Genomic DNA, 22,558 nt, shown 5'->3' with positions numbered 1-22,558 from the left:
CAACCACACCAACACACCACCATTCCCCCCTCCCCCTTTCTGTCCCTTCCCCCAACACAATCCTTAACGCCCAGTTGGCGTCAAACCTAAGTTTTTCCATCTCTCTCTCTCTCTCTCTCTCTCTCTCTCTCTCTCTCTCTCACACCCTCGTCCTCTCGACAGCAACATCCGGTACCTGACGATCGGCATATCCTCGGTGTGGCGTAAGGACGACTACCTGACCCGGACCATCGACTCCATCCTGAAGGAGACGACGGAGCAGGAGAGGACAGATATCCTCATCTTCCTCTTGCTGGCCGACGCCGACTCCAGCCTCAGGTAACGGCACCTCCTCACCATGTCACCTCCCTCCCTCACCAGCGCTCCACGGCGACTCATGACGCCTATATATATATATATATATATATATATATATATATTGTGTTGTAAATGGAAATGGTGAAGAGCTTGTAGATTTATGTGCTGAAAAAGGACTGATGATTGGGAATACCTGGTTTAAAAAGCGAGATATACATAAGTATAATTATGTAAGTAGGAGAGATGGCCAGAGAGCGTTATTGGATTACGTGTTAATTGACAGGCGTGCGAAAGAGAGACTTTTGGATGTTAATGTGCTGAGAGGTGCAACTGGAGGGATGTCTGATCATTATCTTGTGGAGGCTAAGGTGAAGATTAGTATGGGTTTTCAGAAAAGAGGAGTGAATGTTGGGGTGAAGAAGGTGGTGAGAGTAAGTGAGCTTGGGAAGGAGACCTGTGTGGGGAAGTACCAGGAGAGACTGTGTACAGAATGGAAAAAGGTGAGAACAATGGAAGTAAGGGGAGTGGGGGAGGAATGGGATGTATTTAGGGAATCAGTGATGGATTGCGCAAAAGATGCTTGTGGCATGAGAAGAGTGGGAGGTGGGCTGTTTAGAAAGGGTAGTGAGTGGTGGGATGAAGAAGTAAGAGTATTAGTGAAAGAGAAGAGAGAGGCATTTGGACGATTTTTGCAGGGAAAAAATGCAATTGAGTGGGAGAAGTATAAAAGAAAGAGACAGGAGGTCAAGAGAAAGGTGCAAGAGGTGAAAGAAAGGGCAAATGAGAGTTGGGGTGAGAGACTATCAGTAAATTTTAGGGAGAATAAAAAGATGTTCTGGAAGGAGGTAAATAGGGTGCGTAAGACAAGGGAGCAAATGGGAACTTCAGTGAAGGGCGTAAATGGGGAGGTGATAACAAGTAGCGGTGATGTGAGAAGGAGATGGAATGAGTATTTTGAAGGTTTGTTGAATGTGTCTGATGACAGAGTGGCAGATATAGGGTGTTTTGGTCGAGGTGGTGTGCAAAGTGAGAGGGTTAGGGAAAATGATTTGGTAAACAGAGAAGAGGTAGTAAAAGCTTTGCGGAAGATGAAAGCCGGCAAGGCAGCAGGTTTGGATGGTATTGCAGTGGAATTTATTAAAAAAGGGGGTGACTGTATTGTTGACTGGTTGGTAAGGTTATTTAATGTATGTATGACTCATGGTGAGGTGCCTGAGGATTGGCGGAATGCGTGCATAGTGCCATTGTACAAAGGCAAAGGGGATAAGAGTGAGTGCTCAAATTTACAGAGGTATAAGTCTGTTGAGTATTCCTGGTAAATTATATGGGAGGGTATTGATTGAGAGGGTGAAGGCATGTACAGAGCATCAGATTGGGGAAGAGCAGTGCGGTTTCAGAAGTGGTAGAGGATGTGTGGATCAGGTGTTTGCTTTGAAGAATGTATGTGAGAAATACTTAGAAAAGCAAATGGATTTGTATGTAGCATTTATGGATCTGGAGAAGGCATATGATAGAGTTGATAGAGATGCTCTGTGGAAGGTATTAAGAATATATGGTGTGGGAGGCAAGTTGTTAGAAGCAGTGAAAAGTTTTTATCGAGGATGTAAGCATAGACGTGTTAGGAAGAGAGGAGTGCAGTGCTCTGTGTTGTGTAGGTTGTTGCGGGTGGTGTGTGTGTTGCCGGTGTAAAGTTTTCAATTGGAAGGTTTGGAGGTAAACAGCGGTGTGGACGGGAGCCTTGTGCCGTGGGGATGGAGATGGAATGACGTTGTTCGGATGATTCAGCCGCTGTGTGAGAGTGAAAACTGGGAAGAGGTGACGATGTTGGAAGGTGGTGTGGGGGGATAGTGGAACAGAGGTGTTGGAGGATGATGTCAAGTTGAGTTTTAGATCTACAAGTAGGGTGTTTGAATGTAAAGAATTGGAAGAAGTATTGATAGTAGATGATAGAATGGAGAAATGAAGTGTTTAGATATCTGGTTGATTGCAGGATGTGAACTCAGTGAGGAAGATGAACATATGGGAGAGGTCGGAAATTTTGGATTCTTGAGAGGTGAAGGAATGCTGAGCAACTGATGAATATTGTACGTGAAGAAAATGTCATTGATTTAGTCATAAGATAGAGCAATAGTTTTCTGTATGCGAGGTCCAGTGTTGGATAGATCCAAGAGGAGTAATGGTGGTATGTTGATGTTGAGGAAATGTTGAGGTGAACTGTGCGGATATGTAGAATTTAATGTTGAATGTGAGGAATTTTGTGTGGATAAGATCGTGGGGTTTTTGAGCATGTTCCTTTGGTCGATGTTGACGATCATGTTCGCCTTGGAGCGACCCCGATCCAGACCCCTAACGCTCTGCAGAGATACCCCACCCGTCACCGTCTGGGACGACCAACTCGAATCACCTACTGGAGACACATGCACTGAAAAACATTTTTGGACGGCCTGAAAACAGTTGAACGACCAGCCTATCTCTGTGAAACGACGTCACTATCTCTAGGACGACCGACTCTTAACAGCTAACATCCCATTCCCCTGCATTTCGTCCCTTCGCCAAGCACAGTTACGCCCTTGGCGTCAAACCTAGTTTCAATTCTCTTCTTCTTCTTCACCTCGTGCCTGTGTAGAACATGGTACTGGGGGGGCATAGGTCTCGTTGTTTCGTCGTCACTTACGCTGACCGCAACGCGAGACAGCGACAAAGATAGAAGAACGAGAGAAGAAAAAGACATATATATTACTCCTTGTCACCATATATATATATATATATATATATATATATATATATATATTCATTAATAACGCCATATATATATTCATTCATGACGCCATATATATATTCATTCATGACGCCATATATATATTCATTCATGACGCCATATATATATATTCATTCATGACGCCATACATATCATCTTTTTCCCATTCTTCACCCATTTCCCCTCCCCCTCGATCAACAGCTGATGATGGTAGGGTGATCAATATTATGTATATAGTTCTCTTACCTTGTGTATGAGACTGAATGTGTATTATAAAAAAAACATGAGTCTAGATCCACAAAAAGTTTCAATTTGTATAACATAAAAAATTGACTAATTTAAGTATCAATTATTGATAATAATCATCAAATACGCATCACTAAATAAATAATTAACTATTATTAATAATTATTAACATCGTATCATCCTGGTCTTTTGAGGGGAGTCGGACCGGACCATTTTCTCTCGTCCAATCATGTATTAGTTTCATGGGGAACTAATATACAATCATCACCATCAGTAATGTCTCTATCATCAAGTTCTCACTTCCTGCGATACTGGGAGTCTAAGAGCATCAAGAGGAAAACAATATATATGATTTTAAAGATTTGAATCACGTTTAAATGTTAACTGTGTATAGTATTGGCTGATCAGGCTCGGTCTATGCAACTTTCATTTTACTTGTCAACAATACATAGTGATACTCCACACTGCGTCGAGGACAACAAACACTTCAATGGACGATGAAATATGAAAAAGAAAAAAAAGTTGGGTCGTGGATTTGGGGCGGGGTCGGCCCGCCCGAGGCCAGCCAATCGGAGCGCAGGGAATTTCGACAATGTCGGCCGCGAATGATATATAAACACGGCGCGCCGCCAACAACGACTATTCGTTGATCTAGCTTATCTTCCGTAGTTGACAATGATGCACAGCTGGGGTGAAGCCCTGATCTGAATTAACCGCTTCCCTTTCAGTCTCTATTTACTCCCTCATGTCTGTCTTCCGTTCCTCACCACACACCTGGGAACACACCTCCAGCCAAACTCTTCCACTCTCACACAACCCGTCCCCTCCAGTCAGCGATTAAGTTATTATAAGGTTTTTTTTCCTCTCCAACGAACCTGGAGTGGAATTTCAATCCAGCAACAGCAGTCCAACCTCCAGTAACATTCCACATGTTCCTCTGTTATGATGACGACCCCCCCCCCCTTTCCCTCCTCACCTTCCTGGACGACCCGCCTTCCCCTTCCCCCCTTTTTTTTGCAAGACCCCTTCCCCTAATGCCTCCTGAACGACCCTCCGCCCTGCGTCTCTCCTGGACGACCATTTAGTGACATTCCATATTCTTCCAACGAATATAAAAGGAATATTTTGTTCCCTTTGACTAGTGTCCCTGTATTAAATCAGTCCCACGTTCACTGGAGGTACATCTGGGGAGTCTCTGGGCTTCCTGCTTTCAAACTGGACACCAGATATATTCCTACATACAGCGGGCCAGAGCCTGTTGACCCAGCCACAAACGTGTCGACCAAATAATGCACTGAAACCACATGATCAGTGCCTCTTGTACCTGGGAGCCTCTGTATTTATGTCATCCCTCTCCATGTGAACCTGATGTTATATATCTGTCGCTACGCATCTGTACACTGCCTATTATAAATAATTCTCCCCACTGGTACTTCAGTGCAAAATTATTATATTTTGTCTTTTACTTATACAGGGAAAATATAAATCAATGGCAAGAAATCTGTATCATTTAGTTTATATCTCTTCATGCAAACATAACGGGCTCTCCAGCCACTGATGTTGGATTGGAGGAAAGGGAAGCTTCAGTTATTGAATCATAGTAACTATGGGATATTTAGAATAGGATCCCTTAAACGTTTTTCTTCGGTTCGTTTTCTTTCGTGTCAAAGGTTAAGGGTTAACTTATACAGTCGGAATTATTTCATATATATATATATATATATATATATATATATATATATATATATATATATATATATATATCTACTTTACCACGTATTGATGATTCATGTGTTTATCGGCACCAGATTAGTTTTTTAATTTCCTTTATTAATCACTTAGTACTTAGTCCTTAACATTTCAGTTGTTAGGACTATCAAGTTTCAAAGACAAATATATAAAGTTTATGATGAGAGATGCGTATGACCGTAGATTAAGTTAGGAAGGCGTCCAAGTTCTATGTTCAGGTAACACCTCATACACAACACACACACACACACCCTACCTGTGCCAGTAATTGCAATCCTTGTCATCGATACGAGCCCGTGCCAAACTCAGTCTTGGCAAATCTTTACACACACACACACACACACACACACCAAGAACCAAACATGCAGTGAGGGTGTGTACGTATGATGTTACGATCATGGTGAACACATGAAGAATGCGTTCAAGGATTTCGATTGGTGATTATAACTTGATGTTGTTTACGGCCTTAATGACCCTGGTAGTTGATGGAGCTACAGCCCAAACAGCCAACAACATAAAGACATAAACACAATCAATAATAATAATAATAATAATAATAATAATAACAATAATAATAAAATAATAATAATAATGATAAATAATAGAATAATAATAATGATAATAATAATAATGATAATAATAATAATATTCATAATCATAATAATAATAATAATGATAATAATCATTATTATAAATAAATAAATAAAACAACAAAACAAGATATTCACTTTATGCATCAGGTCAAAACTAGAATAAGCTTATGAAGTCTGGTCACCGCATTTGAAACAGACACAAAGAGCGAATGGAGAAGGTCCAGAGGAAGGCAACACCAAGGATGGGACCGGACTTCCGAGAGAACTGAGCCACAGGAGAAAAATAATTACCCACCAAGCAATGACGAAGACAAGGGAACAGTTCGAACAATGCAAGGATACAGAGCGATCACAAGAGATAACATATTTAAGCTAAAACTTGTTAAAGACGTAAAATTATACCTTTATAACATGCGCGGTGGAAGAATGGAGTATACTAGAAGATTTAGTATACGTGGACTGCATATGATGATAGAAAATCTTCAAGAGGTGAGACCCTACGAATGTAAACCTCTCTAACCGTACAGTACAGGTAGGTAATTACACACACACACACACACACACACACACACACGACCTGTGCCAGCAGAGGCAAGGCTCATCTAAAGATAATTCCCATACACCCAGGAAACGAGCTGTCATGTGACAAGAACCCATGCCAAGCTTGAACCTGGCAAATATCCCCCTCTCATATACCGACGTGTGTATATTCCTAAGAGTTCCACTTGGAAAATGAAACACGATAAGTTCCCCGTGGACTCTTAGGAATATACTTGATCACGCGAAAATTGTGATTCTTTCCCACGTACGTGTATATATATATATATATATATATATATATATATTCCATCAGTGTCTCCCCTGATGATGTGATTATTACACGAAAGTGCACTTGGGAACTTTTCGTGTTTCATTTTCCCCGTGGACTCATAGGAATATCTTGATCACGCGCAAAATTGTGATCCTTTCCAATATATATATATATATATATATATATATATATATATATATATATATATATATATATATATATATATATATATATATATATATATATTCTCCCTTTTTCCTTTCACAACAATGCTGATACAGAGAGTTTCTTTACTGATAACAGTATCGACACGTGAATTAATCTCCCACAATATGTGGTTCACAGCAGCACGATTAATACATTCAAAATTAAGTCTGTTCATCACCTGAGACTCTTCGGGACTGAATAATTCTCTTAATTACCTTCTCAACCACTGATCTCGCCTTGGCCAAGCTGCGCTAACGAACTTTCTGGAAACAAAAGGAAAATGTTTAACGGCTCCACAACTGACCAGAGATGCTTCCTGGGGTCGCAATGTTGAAGGTCAAAGTTATTATAATTATCTTTTAGATATCCTAGAAAATTAACAAAGGGATGCAAAGTATATTCAATTTTGCTCAACATTTCTGACTTCTCTACAAAAATTTCCTTCGGGTGTTTTAGTTCTGCAAGGTATTTCTCCTACGTGTTCCCTGTACGGGGTATTGCCGGAGGAAAATGGGAAGTGGGGGAAAGAAACTTTACTTTGCTGACCTTTTCCCTCTACCGAGTTTAAGGGGAATGCATGATTTTTTTCGCTTGGACTTTGGGGTCTCTCTCTCTCTCTCTCTCTCTCTCTCTCTCTCTCTCTCTCTCTCTCTCTCTCTCTCTCTCTCTCTCTCTCTCACACCACGTCTCCCCTCCTGATGGCAGGACCCAGCGAGCGCTTGACCTGGGTCTGCGGTACAGCCGGGAGATCCAGTCTGGCCTACTGCGGGTGCTGCAGCCTCCGGCTACCCTCTATCCCAGCATCGACTTCAGCACCATCAGGAGGACCTACAATGACTCCGTGGCCAGGGTCCAGTGGCGGACCAAGCAGGTAACACCCGCTGTACGTGCACGTGTACACGGTGTGTGTGTGTGTGTGTGTGTGTGTGTGATTATCTGTCACTGAGTGTTGATATCTCGGATGAAGATATCTTAGACCCCTTCATTCGTGTTAGTAGCAAACGTTTCTTGACTATTGGCGTAAGTATTAGGAAAAAGTAGTAGATGTAGTAGTAGTAGTAGTAATAATGGTAATAGCACTAGTAGTAATGGTGGTGGTAGTAGTAGCAGTAATGGTAGTCGTGGGCATTACCATACTCAGTGTTGCCAGCGGCTCATGCAACATCGTCTGAGTAATTCAGACTCTTAAGAATCTTTTTTTCCCTCCTCTGCAGCGAAGGTCAGAGTTCTCCCGTTGCTCTCTATAAACACAGACCCAGTGCAAGTGTATGATGTTCTCTGAGCACACTACCTTTACCCTATTGCTATAAACCCGACCCCCTCCTACCTCAGGCACAGGAAGGTGATGTTTCATGTAACTGGATGTCCCTTAACCCACAACCAATCCCATCATCTCTGTATTTCAGCTCTGATGCCGATGGAATTTCCAGTTCCAGTCTCACTATCCTCATAGGTTCCCATTCCCCCCTTCACCATTATCATCATCTAACTACCTCTGGGTCGCGACCTTTTTTTTTTTCTACACCAGACGACGTATCCATAAACCACAACTTTCCCCTCTGTTCGCCACACACACGTTACGTCGCATTTGGGAATCTTTTTTTTTTTTTAAAGTTACGATCACACGCTCCCGTTAGCCACCACCACCTACCACCACTCCATCACCACCGTAGTGATGAAAATACCAGACTTTTACCATCAGGTGCTCAGTGGGACGCCCTACGCACCAGGCCCTTACAATCCTCACCTTCTTCAGGTACTGGACTTCGCGTTTCTCTTCTGGTACGTTTGGATGCGCCACCCCTCGACCTACTACCTGGTGCTGGAGGACGATGTCCTAAGCGCCAAGCACTTCGTCACTGCCATCAAGGACTTCGTGACACTACACAAGAACCACCACTGGATATCACTGCAGGTTAGTCACTCCTGTTCATACACACAGTGTCGCCACTGGCGAAACCTTTTAAGCAAACAAGGGGATACAAAGAACTCGAAGAAACATGATGCTGTTGGTGCTCTCTGGTAATCCATCTTTGTACCGAAGATAATATCATGATAACACATTACCACGTCACAGACCATAAGGTCACCCGTTCTCTGACCTTCCCATAAACTGTTAATGAATAAGACGATCAATTTCTTGAATTTATCCTCATCAAGACGTTGTAACTTGCTAATGGAATAAAATCACGGGAGTGTTTAGAGCAAATCACATCAACCATTAATCATGATTTTTTCTGTAGGTATGCGTCATCTCACCAGCCTTCAAAGACCTTTTCCAAATCAGCAGATAACGTCATCAGACTTAAGTCTAACAGATCAACAAACAATTAACGAAAACGATCATCTGAATACTGGTATCCTTCCAGCTTCATAAAAGACAACAATGTCTCGGTTATGTTCCTGACCAGGGGCGTACGAGGCCAGCTTCCACCAGGGGTGTAAGACCCAACACCAGGGGTGTAGGACCCAGCACCACAGGTGTAAAATCCAGCACCAGGGATGTAAGATCCAGCACCAGGGGTATAGAACCTAGCACCAGGATTCTAGGACCCAGCACCAGGGGTATAGGACCTAGCACCAGGATTCTAGGACCCAGCACCAGAGGTGTAAAACCCAGCACCGGGGGTGTAGGACCCAGCACCAGGGGTGTAGGACCCAGCACCAGGATTCTAGGACCCAGCACCAGAGGTGTAGGACCCAGCACCAGGGGTGTAGGACCCAACACATCACCCTAAGACGCCTTCCTAAAGCGTGTTCACTGAACCGAGGGACGATCACATTATATCATATTTACTAAAGTTAAAAAGATGATCAAGACATCGAGGAAAAGTAGGAATCCTTGGCTCCCTCGTACTGTCTCTGTCACCATCAAGTTCCTTCACAAGACTGAACTGAAGTAGTTTTTTTCCCCCCGCCAAGTTTTAACTATCATACTAACTATAATCTCTTTTCAATCAATCTTATCTTTCATTCATTTCATCTCGTTTTCTACCTGTGCATCCGTCCGCGTGGTTTAGTGATACTTTGAACTGGAATGTCACAGTAGAATCTGTGGTCACAGCAGTCTTCTGTCACAGCAGTCCTCTAGATTACGATGGAAAGCCACCTGATTAAACTCTATTTCTGGTGTCATCCAAGCGATGATGATGATCTTCATATATAACTTAATGATGACACAATGATGATGGGTGGATTTTGTTACTAGTGACTTTAAGCAGAATTTAAAATCATTCGCTTATTTAATATAATTATAACTTGATAAACTCTCCACAAGATCCCAACTCCATTCACTTTTGATGAATCTAAGCGCATAAAACTTACCGAAACCTTTGATACTGATAAACACTTCAAACTCTTACTCACCAAGAACCATGAATATAAACCAGATATGACGGCTTTTGGAGAGAATGACCGAGCACAGTCGTCAATATCTCTTCGAAGAGGATTAAAAAAAAAAGATATTCCTTTTTCAATCATATGATTCTGGGCCAAGAGGGTTGGGTCGTCTGGGCCTCCATGCTAGGCCTTTCAAAAGCCAGGATCATTACGAGGGTCGGCGTCCACCAATACTATCTATACATACATCCAAACACCCCAGGAAGGTCTGAACACCTTCGTCGTGTGCTGAGGATAATTCGACCAACACATACCACGCTTTCACGATGCGTTCACCCCTTGACACGAGGGAGATCTCCCTCGGGTATTATATGCAAATATCAGAGGAGTCAGAGAACCATACATACATACATACATACATACATACATGAAGGAACAAGGGGTTGGCTTGATCATACTTCCCACAACACGGCCGAGGGTTGTTAGACGCTGGGGTTGGTCAGCTAGTGTGGGAAATGTTGGTAACGATGTTGGGGTTGTCCAGCTCGTGTGGGAAATGTTGGTAACGAGGGTTGGTAACGATGTTGGGGTTGGTCAGCTCGTGTGGGAAATGTTGGTAACGATGTTGGGGTAGTCCAGCTCGTGTGGGAAATGTTGGTAACGATGTTGGGGTTGGTCAGCTCGTGTGGGAAATGTTGGTAACGATGTTGGGGTAGTCCAGCTCGTGTGGGAAATGTTGGTAACGATGTTGGGGTTGGTCAGCTCGTGTGGGAAATGTTGGTAACGATGTTGGGGTAGTCCAGCTCGTGTGGGAAATGTTGGTAACGATTCTGCAGTGTGGGGAATGTTGAGGGGAGAAAAATATCACAAATAATACAGATAAATAAACACATAAATATTGGATTCATGTGTTTGTAAAGAATATCAGAACAGATTACGTAATCCAGAAATAGATAGGTAAACATCTTAGGGTCTTCAATACAGAATATATGTTATGCTATGTGGAGATATGTGAAAAATATCAGTACAGTTTGTGCGACTTTGTTCCATGTTAAGGACCTAAATGACAATATATTGCTGGGAATTCCTTAATGGAAACCACGAACAGAAATAAACTCAGATACTGGAGTAAACTCTAGATGTGTTTCACCAGAAGGAATAAACTCCTGATGTGTTTCACCTGCAGAAATAAACTTCTGGTGTGTTTCAGCAGAGGGAATACGATCTTGATGTGTTTCAGTTGTAAGAATAACCTCCTGATATGTTTCAATTTCAGGAGTAAACACCTGGGTTGTTTCAACCACAGAAATAAACTCATCATTCTTTTCCAGCCATGGAAATAAACTGATGTTTCAACTACAGGTTTAGACTCTGCTTGTTTTTATTTGTCTTTCATCTGTAGGAATAAACTCCTGATATGCTTCAGCTGCAGAAATAAACTCTGATCTGTTTCAGCTTGGAAATAAACTCGTGATATATTTCAGCTGCAGGAATAAACTTATGTTTTAGTTATAGAAATAAACTATGTTTCATTTGCAGAGGTAAGTTCCTGATATGTTTCAGCTTCTGGAATCAACTCGTGATAATCTATCAGCTTCAGGAATAAACTGGTGGCACCATTTCATCTCCGAGACGATATAACCGGTAATAACATTTCAGCTTCAGGAGAGAGTAAACTGGAGGTCACATTTCAGCTTCAGGAGGGAGGGAGTAACCGTTGGTCACACTTCAGCTTCAGGAGGGAGGGAGTAACCGTTGGTCACACTTCAGCTTCAAGAGGGAGGGAGTAACCGTTGGTCACTCTTCAGCTTCAGGAGGGAGGAAGTAACCGTTGGTCACACTTCAGCTTCAGGAGGGAGGGAGTAACCGTTGGTCACTCTTCAGCTTCAGGAGGGAGGAAGTAACCGTTGGTCACACTTCAGCTTCAGGAGGGAGGGAGTAACCGTTGGTCACACTTCAGCTTTTGGAGGGAGTAACCGTTGGTCACACTTCAGCTTCAGGAGGGAGGGAGTAACCGTTGGTCACACTTCAGCTTCAGGAGGGAGGGAGTAACCTTTGGTCACACTTCAGCTTCAGGAGGGAGGGAGTAACCGTTGGTCACACTTCAGCTTCAGGAGGGAGGGAGTAACCGTTGGTCACATTTCAGCTTCAGGAGGGAGGGAGTAACCGTTGGTCACACTTCAGCTTTTGGAGGGAGTAAGTAACTGTTGGTCACATTTCAGCTTCAGGAGGGAGGGAGTAACCGTTGGTCACACTTCAGCTTTTGGAGGGAGTAAGTAACTGTTGGTCACATTTCAGCTGGCCGGGTTCCTGGGGATAGGCCAGCTGGTGCGGTGTAGTGACCTGGACCGTCTGGTGTCGTTCTTGCTGCTCTTCTACCGGGAACACCCAGTGGACGTCCTCATCAACCAGTGGATCTCCCTCATGGCTCCAGAGAAGCCCCCGAAGGACCGCCCCACCAGGAGGGTTCCAGGACTCTTCCAGCACATCGGCGTCCACTCCACCCTGGCCAACAAGACCCAGTCTCTCAAGGACAACACATTCAGGTAAAATGCTGGTTGAATAGTGAAGGTAAACCTCTGGATTATGCATTAAGGTATTAAAGTATAGGACGATACATTTAAGTAAACGAATGGAAAATACATTAAGGAAGACTTTAAATTCCATCTCAATACCCTTTAGGGAATACATGAGGAATGTAACTTATTTCTTTATAATTAAATGGTAGCTACGGTTATCAGTAAGTACCGAAGTCTGGAATATTTCATATACAAAGAAATAAGTTACATTTTACACTCCTGGATCGTCTACACTGCCTTAATACCCAAACACAGTAATTACGCCTGGAATGTTCTCCATGTTCCAGTAGTGGCTGGTGTTCTGTTATTTTCTCTGGATAGGGGGACAGCATTCCTATCTTCAGTGTCTATATTCCAGGTTCTGGAAGCATGTTAGCGTAGGTCTCATCCAGTAAGTCTTTTGAGGAGTAAATCGTGAACTCAACCATGCTTATCCTTCTCTGGAAATGGATATGGATTAACGCTACACTTGCCAGAATTTCGTAAACATTTCACATGTGGTAACCAGTTGATGGTCAGTGCTTTTGGCCATCTAAGTTCTCAAGTGCCAATAGCCTGAGCATTTTCTATCCACAATGCTCGTGCCTTCTCATGGTTGGTCTTCGTGCTGTCGACAGCTGCCGCCTCTCATAAAAAAAAAAAAAAAGAACGGTCGCTAATCATCAAGTCTATAAACCAATAGAAGAAGACCATCAGAAGTATATGATTTATTGTGGGTTAAACTGAGGCCTCAAGCTCTGGAGAGAAGGAGGCTCAAATCTGAATATCAACTCTTCTTGACACCTATATACTTTTACGATTGATTAATAAAGATACGAGAGATAAAAACAACCACATACACTATATATTTTTCAAGGGTAACGTAAGGGATAAGTACATAGCAATCTGTGAATTTCACTAATTAAAAATATCCCTGATTTTATAAAGTCTTCATAACTGCGTCACAAGTTTTACCGGTGTAAAACTCAGTGACTCCGATACCTGAAGGCAAATATATTCTTTGCTTTCATAACTTCTGTTCATCTTTATCCTGGGCTCCATCCTTAAGCAGCGGCTGAAGAGAACTTACTAAAGATTCTGGGTCTCGCTAAGGTCTTAGTGTATGAAAAACCAGTTCACGTAAAGTTTCATGAGTTAAAATCAGTGGTTTAACGTCGCCAGGGCAGAGTCCGCTGTGATGCAAGTTCCCCAGATGCCTCACTTGCCGGGGGGATTCCACATGTTTGGACCTCCACATGCTGGGGACCTCCACATGCTGGGGACCTCCACATGCTGGGGACCTCCACATGCTGGGGACCTCCACATGCTGAGGACCTCCACATGCTGGGGACCTCCACATGCTGGGGACCTCCACATACTGGGGACCTCCACATGCTGGGGACCTCCACATACTGGGGACCTCCACATGCTGGGGACCTCCACGTGCCTAGTAATTCAGATGGGGCAGGGGGAGGCACGAACTTGAACTCGCCCTTGGTAAATTTATTCATGAATCATGCAAATATTCAGATGAAACTGTATTCCCCCGAGGTGGATCCGCTCAAGGTAACACAAGCTTTGTTCGCACGTGACCTTAACATTGAGCACGTGACCTTAACATTGAGCACGTGACCTTAACACTGAGCACGTGACCTTAACATTGAGCACGTGACCTTAACATTGATCATTACGAAACATGTTGATATCCTACATCTCCACAGTTTAATATATCTTTCAAAAACTCGTTTGCTTCCATATATGCTAAGTCTGTGCATTGAAATCTTAAGACTAGACAGTCTTCAGTGGCCAGAGTTGATACGATCAGCTAAACTAAACAACACAGAACAGAAAATGGAGGCCTGGGTGGTGTCTTTGCCATGGTGACACAGACGTGAATCCCACGTAAACACCTTTGTTATTACCTAGTTGTACAGCAGAGTGGAGTTCTAAACCCGTAAGGCACCATCCCTTCGACTTCCTCTACTGTCATACATCTTATTAACGTTGTGTGTACAATTCTGCATTCACAGCTTCCTCACTTAGCTTATTCCATTCTCCCACGGCTTTAAGACTTATGAATTACCTCTTTCCATCTTTTCTAACAAGTTTCTTTGTTGAGTTTCTCTTCATGTCCTCTGGTTGCTCTTTCACTGAGTCTTTCGAAGATCCATTCACTGTTGACATTGTATCTCTGATTTAGTAATTAGTAAGTTGTAATCATGTTTCACTTATTCCTCTCTTCCCTATGGTAAGCAAACATACATAACCTTAAATCTTTCACTGAGACTCAACGTTCTTGTACCAGGCACCATCTTTGTTGACCTCCTTTGCATCTTCTCTACTAAATCTTTGATTCTTTCAGCGTTGTGACCAAACCTGACATGCAAAGTTCTGGTACAGATCTATCACAACTTCTAAATAATCTACTGAACATCATCTTGTCCATGTACTTACGTTCGGTCTTCATATAAATCAGTAAAGTGTTTGCCTCCTTTACAATTATCCTGATGTAATATTCAAGCAAAAGGCCGGGCACTGTGTTACCTCTTGAATTCCCTCTCACACTGATTCATGAAACTTGTTTCTTGTCAAGTTTCATCATCTCGAGGCTTTCCTTCACTGTGTCCCATTTACAATGATATGCATCTGATTAGGTGGAACTTCATCAACTACTTATCTTACCAACTGTAAAGCTTGTCTAAGTTCTTTTGCAAGATGATGCAAACCTGGTCATTCTTTACTTTGCTCATGACATTAGCTTCATCCTCCAACGTACGTGTATACGAATCCTGTCCTTCTAGCAAGTCTTGAACGTAGATGAAGAACAGCGGACCTAATACAGAGGCCCTGCGGCACGCCACTAGTTACCCAAACCCACTTGCAAGACCCCTGTTCCTCCGACGAGTCCCCTGTTCCCCTCCACCATGGTCGATAACCTGACGGAACGGCCTCCATATGACTGCCTGGAAATCCAACTTCTTTACCACGACCCTGTACGAGACGTGTCACACGCCTTAAGCAAAAAACACAGTCTGAGAACACACAATCAACCTGTTCATCTCTGTAGTCCAAGAAAGGATTTGCTTATCATATAAAATTCATTGTGCATCGCCTTTTTTTTCTCAAGTTTTTCCTCTGCAAACACTCATCCGCTTCCTTTCTGCCTATCGTTTGAAGTGCTCGTCAAAGATACTGGGCATAATCAATGCAATTTTCCGATCTCTTTTGTTTAGACTGGACGCAACATTTTCTCTCCTCCATTCCCTTGGCACTACACCTTCTTCCAAGCGGCCTATCAAGTGTTTCTATACATTCTTTGAGTGTACCTGGATGGAATTCATGGGATCCATGCGCCTATTGTGGATGGAAATCCCTCACTGACCTACTGCACACCATAATTACCTTCAAAAGCATGACAGATTTTTCATCAGTTCAGGTAGCTACTGAATGAAGGGAGGTGAGGGTGGAGGGATAAACATGCATACTCCTTTTGTTGCATCTTACCTCATCTACGTCATTCAGGGCCAACGGGCACATTTGTAATGTCTTTCTCGTGTGGTCGTTTGTTCTACATATCGACCTCGGATCACCATCGTCTCTCCCATTCTACAGCCTCGTCAAGCGTCGGTTCTCGCACGTCAACCCAACAGCCGACGTGGTGACGACCATCCGGCAGTACAAGGCCTACCTGGCAGAGCACGCCTACTCCTCGGCCCCTGGGATGTTCTGGGGCATCCCCAAGCCTGGGGACACCTTCGACGTCCTCTTCCCCGAGCCGCTGAAGATCTCTAGGGTCGTCATCCTCACAGGAGCAGCCATCAACAAGAAGGTTAGTCCTGGGAGGGGCAGGAGGAGGTGGACTTGTCCGAAGATGGCAGGTTTTCCCCAGCATTGCTCTATCCATGTGTGAGGGTCAAGACGTAGGGCCGACCCCCACAAGTGTCAAACTCCTTCTCACGTGCACAGACAAACACCTGCGCAAAGCCATATCAGTGAATTCTTAACTTTGATTTTCGTATTCACAAACTCACCAGAAATATCCAAGTACTAGCAAGACTTGTAGACATCTTGACATGATTTAAGATCACTAAATATTCAGAACAATAATAAAATGTTGATAATAATGATGATAATAATAATAATAATAATAATAATAATAATAATAATAGTAAATATAATAATAATAATAATGTGATAACTTCGAAGCTGTCTATTGATATGTCGAACGACTGAATCTTCGTCTACATCAGAGTATTGTGTTCCAGATGCGCGACCGCCTCTTGTACGGCAGCCTGGAGGTGTCTTCAACCTTCGTCAAGATGGAGACCCCCAAGCGTGCCTTGTGCAAGAACTTCTCACCCGTCCAGGACTTCAAGAATGGAGAGCTCGACATCAAGAACTTGAGGAAGGTCATCCCGAAGGGCATCCAGTGCCTGAGAATATCCATCGGCGCGAAGCAGAAGTCGTGGGTGGCTATAACTGAGGTGGCTGTGTTCACCGAGGACGACCAGGAGGGTCAACCCCCAACCACGAAGGCCCCAGCCACTCTCCAGATCCACGTGACCAAGGCTCCCTAAAAACATCCGAGGACTTCGATGGTTTACATCCGAGGACTTCGATGGTTTACATCAGAGGACTTCGATGGTTTACATCCGAGGACTTCCATGGTTTACATCCGAGGACTTCCATGGTTTACATCCGAGGACTTCGATGGTTTACATCCGAGGACTTCGATGGTTTACATCCGAGGACTTCGATGGTTTACATCCGAGGACTTCCATGATTTACATCCGAAGACTTCCATGGTTTACATCCGAGGACTTCGATGGTTTACAGACCTGACGACATTAATGAAGGACAAGTATCCAGTGATTGATTATGGACATGAGAGTTCCTCTTGGAAGTCTTCAGAAGGTAACATGAGGCCTTCTGGGGGTGACATGAAGCCATCTGGAGGGTAATATGAAGCCATCTGGAGGGCAACATGAGACCTTTAAGAGGGTGTCTTGAGGCCTTCCTGAGGTAACATGTGACTCTCTGGAGGTAACACGAAGACTTTTAGAGGTAACATGAGGACTTCTGACGGTAACAAGAACCTTTCTGGAGGAATCATAAGCACCAGGAGGTAACATCAGGCCTGGCGGAGGTAAGACGCCAAGACCATCATAATAAACCGACCGGAGGATTGAATTAGGCTTATTCAGGTACTCTAAACCAAAACCACAAAATACGTGGATCTCCGACAGTGGACTTTGGGCCTTTCAGATGCACTAAACTGTGACTACACGCTGCTAGTTTTGATACTCCAAGGCCTTAAAGAGCAGCACGTCAAGGAATTGATAAAGAAATGTTGTGATACAAATGTTAGATGCCCTATCCTTCACCCAGTGTCTCATAGTTTGAAAGAATGAAGAGATGAGAAAGAAAAAAAGATAAGAAAAAAAACTTTCGTGTCTATTGGTCAGTAAATGATTTACACGACTCAAGACCTTAAGCAAAGCTGGCTCTCTCTGTATGAAGAGGAGGTATATGTTCTAAAGGGGGCAAAATAATTCTATATTTTGTCCATCAATGAATGCTCATCATTACCAATATTTTTGTATCAAGATGTAAGCTTGCGTTGGTCTTGTTCTGGTGCAGAGAATGTTGTTGCCATGCCAAAGTGGGAGTAAAGCCATTTCCATGGTGCTGTAGACGTCCAATGTAAGCTCACCATCAATGGATTTTCGCTCAATGTACACATGAGGATGTTAGGATAATTCAGAGGGTAAAACCCATCATGGTTTACGGTAGCTTCTTCCTCAGTAGTTGACTGTAAAAACTTGTGTTTGTATAGAAGTATTTTATTAAGAATATCTACCGCGAATATTGACATGACATCATCACACTGGAGAGAGAGGGGGAGAAAAAAGAATTGAGAGAAATATGAATTACGCAAAAAATACATCATGGTATTTCAACAAAGAGAATTTCATATCAGATGAATTTATCTCATTATCTTCTCCTATCTACGCTGCGGGGTTTGAGATTACTCACCTGTGAAAGCAATGATGCTTTCAACATTAGGTTGTTCGCTTGCTTCATGTATTCTGTAGTGAAACAAGTTATCTCATTTCCAAATAGCAAAAAAAAAAAAAAATGTATATTAAGTTCGGAGAGAACTTAGGTAGAAGTGTTCTATCATGGGTGACATTAGAAGAATGTTTCTCAGACCAGTTACTCACTGTGATCTATATCAATCATCTTCCTTATTCCCAAGTTTAAACTTTAGAAGTATATATAGAAGCTGAAGCAGAGGACATAGATCCCCATCATCACCAGTGAACAATCAGTAAGCTAGTCGAGAATAGACGTAAGAATCAATAGAACCAGAGGCTAAACCTTTAGGATAATCAATCTAATCTAGACGACTCTGTATTGTAGCTACGACGCATTTGCTGACGTAAATGTCCAGGTCAGGCGGACCTTAAAAGACAAGTTATTCTGATGAGAAATAGCGAGGATAATGAACATACACCAGAGTCATTCACGTGACAATTGATGAGAAAAAAAAACTTTTTTTGTACTCTTAAATATAACATAAAGCATCAAATATATCATATGCGTTGTAAGAAACCAAGTTCTGATCTTTAATGACACACGTAATAAAGATATTTACAACTGTCAGATTTAGTACCGACACAGAACTTACTATATGAAACTAAATTACCCAACTTGATTCTCTGGCTGAGTGGAGTCCTGGTGGGCATTGTAAACTTTGTAAACAACTCCCTTGAAGTGGGCAAAGAGTTCTCAGGGTGGGGCCTTCAAATCATGCAGTGCTAAGTACCAATCATTTGTTTCTAGGGAGAGCTTTTCGTCTCCACATGTAAACTAGATGTATAAATATATATACACAGTGTGTATAAATATATACACATGTGTCTCAAAGTTGTTAGAAGTGAGCTGACTTATACAGCAGCACATCTCACGGGCACGCCAACACTTTGCATTGATTGAAAGCCCACACATCACAGACCCTTTTTGTTGTTGTTGTTAAGGTTTCATACACATAGATAAGTCAATATATATATAAATATATGAAGGCACTTTTGCATTGCTATGCATGGTATACCACTATAATCTAAATCACATGATATTCATCATGCATCAGGTACTTACGTGTAGTATATAATAGGTACAGCTGGACTGCAATGTACAGTATAGTCAAAGAGAGAGAGAGATAAAAAGGTATATTTCCATGCAATGTGGTACTATGATTTCTTCATCATTTTCTGATCTCCTCTCGCCATCATGGTGAAGGGTTACCAAACAGCAGTTCATTTTGTCTATCTTATTAAGAAGTCTACATCGCCACAAAAAATATTGCCTTTACATGTATTTTCAAATGTACTTCTTGAAACTGTGGCGTTGACGATTATATATATATATATATATATATATATATATATATATATATATATACAATTTCCGAACTCAAAATGTTTACGAAGTATCATGTCTCGTTTCCAGTGATGTCAAATTAAATCCTATATATATATATATATATATATATATGCCAAAAAAATATATAATGTATATAAAAAGATTAATCGAGTCAGTCATTATGCATAGATATTATTATTATTATTATTATTATTATTATTATTATTATTATTATCTTCATGATTCTCACATCTCATGCATCCAAAAAGTCATCCTTCGTGGCTGGTCCAAACACGTGTCATGGAATAATTTGCTAAACATTTTCTGGATGAAAGTTCCACACATACATCCATCCGGTTTGGGGATCGATCCATCTTTTTATTTTTTTTCCTCTTTTTTTTTTCCCCACCTTAAGAGGGAAACTTTAGACCAGAAAGTTATCTTCTTTTTTTTTTCTTTTTTTTTCGGGGGGACGATGGAATGATTTTTGCCTGGTGATGACCTATGTGGTGATGATGACCCATGTGGTGATGATGACCCATGTTTTTGTCTGTCACAGACACATGGTCCGGGTCCAACCAAAACATCAACTAGTGTACCCCACCTTGGCTATGTTTACGTTCGAGTATCTAATCCCTACATCGTATTGGACTGGTTAAGAATAGGGGTGACTGTTATAGTATTATATTTAACTTCATAAATCAGAAAAGTTCTAGAGGAGAGTGCTAAACAGATCGTAAATTCGTTAATCTATACTTTGAAGGAAGAATTACCTCGTCTTAAGCCTGATGGGGGAGTTTAGCACTCTCTTGTACCATTATCTTAGTGAATTAGGTCTTTAAAAAATTTGTTCCTTTGATTTTACATAAGTAATTTCTATCTAGTGTATACATAATATATATTCAGAGTTACCATATTTATAATATGCACTTCGCAAAACAGTTTTACTTATGTAAAGCACTTATTCTTTGTTGTACAATATGTCTTTGATTTTAGGGGGGGAATTCTGAAAGTCAGTGGTTGATCAGCGAGTGGAATCTGTCTTCTCATAATCTTTCCTCAGCCTTGCCAAGGAATTCGAGAGCCAGACTCGTCATGTAACCCAAAGCAACCTAGCTTATTCCACCGCTCCAACTTAGCCAATGACACCCCTACCAGATTAATTTCCACCGTAACCATACAGACGTACCACTCCAACTGCATCCCTTCCTCTCAATCCACATAATGCAGATCAGGTCTGTTGTGCATTCTCTCCTAACTCAACAAACATACATCCGTGAAATTCAGACGTGTTTGCGCCTCTCTTGCGTCTTCCATGTTTCTCGGATACAAGTCACGTCGCTGAGGGACCTCTAAACCTTCGTCAGCTGTCTCGTCCTCAGGCTCTTGAGGTCGAGCTGGGTTGACCGTCCATGATGGAGACATGGGCAATGGCAGACGCTCGGGGTCTTATGTTGTGCTTCTCTTAGATCTGATGCTAAGCTTGCGACAGTGCCAGATCTAGTGCCAGGGTATCAACAGTTCCAGATGTGGACCAGACCCTCGACAGTGCCGTCGACAATGCTGACGACCTCTCAGCGACCCCACCACCTTCAAGATATCACATCACACACACACACACACACACATTACATCGCTCTAGTGGACGAGTCCACCCAGTGGCAGTCCACTAGTCATCAGTCTTCCACCTTGAGATCTGATCATTAAACACTGACCTACAGTCATATGACTTGCCACAGGACACGTATCTACACCACGCACCACACCTTCCCTCTTCTGTCGACCTCCACTTTACCTTAATCAGTCACCGTTTCTTCAAAACCTAAACACAATCCTTGTAATCCTTCGCCACACTATATTATTTCAAACCCAGCAATGCCCGTTCTTCCAATGAACCACAGTATGCGTTGGCCACAAGATATAGTCAGTCTTCTGTGTTACACTGACCAGGAAGAAGTTGTGTTCTGCTTCACTGCATTCTCGTCCACTCCTCCGCAGTCATCACTGGAAACCTTCCAGTCTGTGTGTGCTGGACGTGATCGACGAACACTCTCCCTCCTTGTAATAAGAGGTGATGATAAAGCGATGATGTGGAGACTGCGGGTTTTCTATCGTTGCCTGAGTCTATGAAGCCTAACATACCTTTGTTTTGTGATAAGTACGACTTTCTATATATATATATATATATATATATATATATATATATATATATATATATATATATATATATATATATAATATATATTTTCAAAATTCCTGTGAACATCATTGCCACACCGACCATCTCATTTGTTCCATGTTTTGCTGTGATAATTATTTTCTAATAATAGATGTATCATATTAGACGGCTTTCATTCATCCTACATGTGGGAGGAAAAATTAACCGATTACTGGCTCAGATGAAGCGAAGGTAGCACGTCCACTACCACAATGCATAGAGCCCCAGCTTGTCTGGAACTTCGTCAACACCTCCTCCAGGCTAGCATTTCTGGAACCTCCCATCTTTCCAGGCGTTTATCAGAATGTCGAATGGGAATCCGTTCATCCAGATAATAACAGATGAGGAAGTACATGT

At 42.2% G+C, this 22,558-nt stretch overlaps 1 protein-coding gene across 4 annotated transcripts in view; it reads left to right on the top strand.

The window, feature by feature from the left end:
* LOC139749760 (alpha-1,3-mannosyl-glycoprotein 4-beta-N-acetylglucosaminyltransferase C-like) overlaps positions 1–22,326 on the top strand; it is a 138,426-nt gene extending 116,100 nt beyond the window's left edge. For all 4 annotated transcript variants that reach the window (XM_071663979.1, XM_071663982.1, XM_071663983.1 and 1 more), the window contains exons 4-9: positions 163–318; positions 7,367–7,532; positions 8,418–8,576; positions 12,299–12,546; positions 16,171–16,387; positions 16,824–22,326. In XM_071663979.1, coding sequence (XP_071520080.1) covers positions 163–318; positions 7,367–7,532; positions 8,418–8,576; positions 12,299–12,546; positions 16,171–16,387; positions 16,824–17,135 — 1,258 coding nt within the window. In that variant the 3' untranslated portion in view covers positions 17,136–22,326. The remainder of the gene's footprint in view (positions 1–162; positions 319–7,366; positions 7,533–8,417; positions 8,577–12,298; positions 12,547–16,170; positions 16,388–16,823) is intronic.
* The last annotated feature ends 232 nt before the right edge of the window (positions 22,327–22,558 follow it).

Source organism: Panulirus ornatus, chromosome 8, assembly GCF_036320965.1.
Source record: "Panulirus ornatus isolate Po-2019 chromosome 8, ASM3632096v1, whole genome shotgun sequence".
Taxonomy (NCBI): Eukaryota; Metazoa; Arthropoda; class Malacostraca; order Decapoda; family Palinuridae; genus Panulirus; species Panulirus ornatus.
This window is presented reverse-complemented; position numbering and strand designations above follow the sequence as displayed.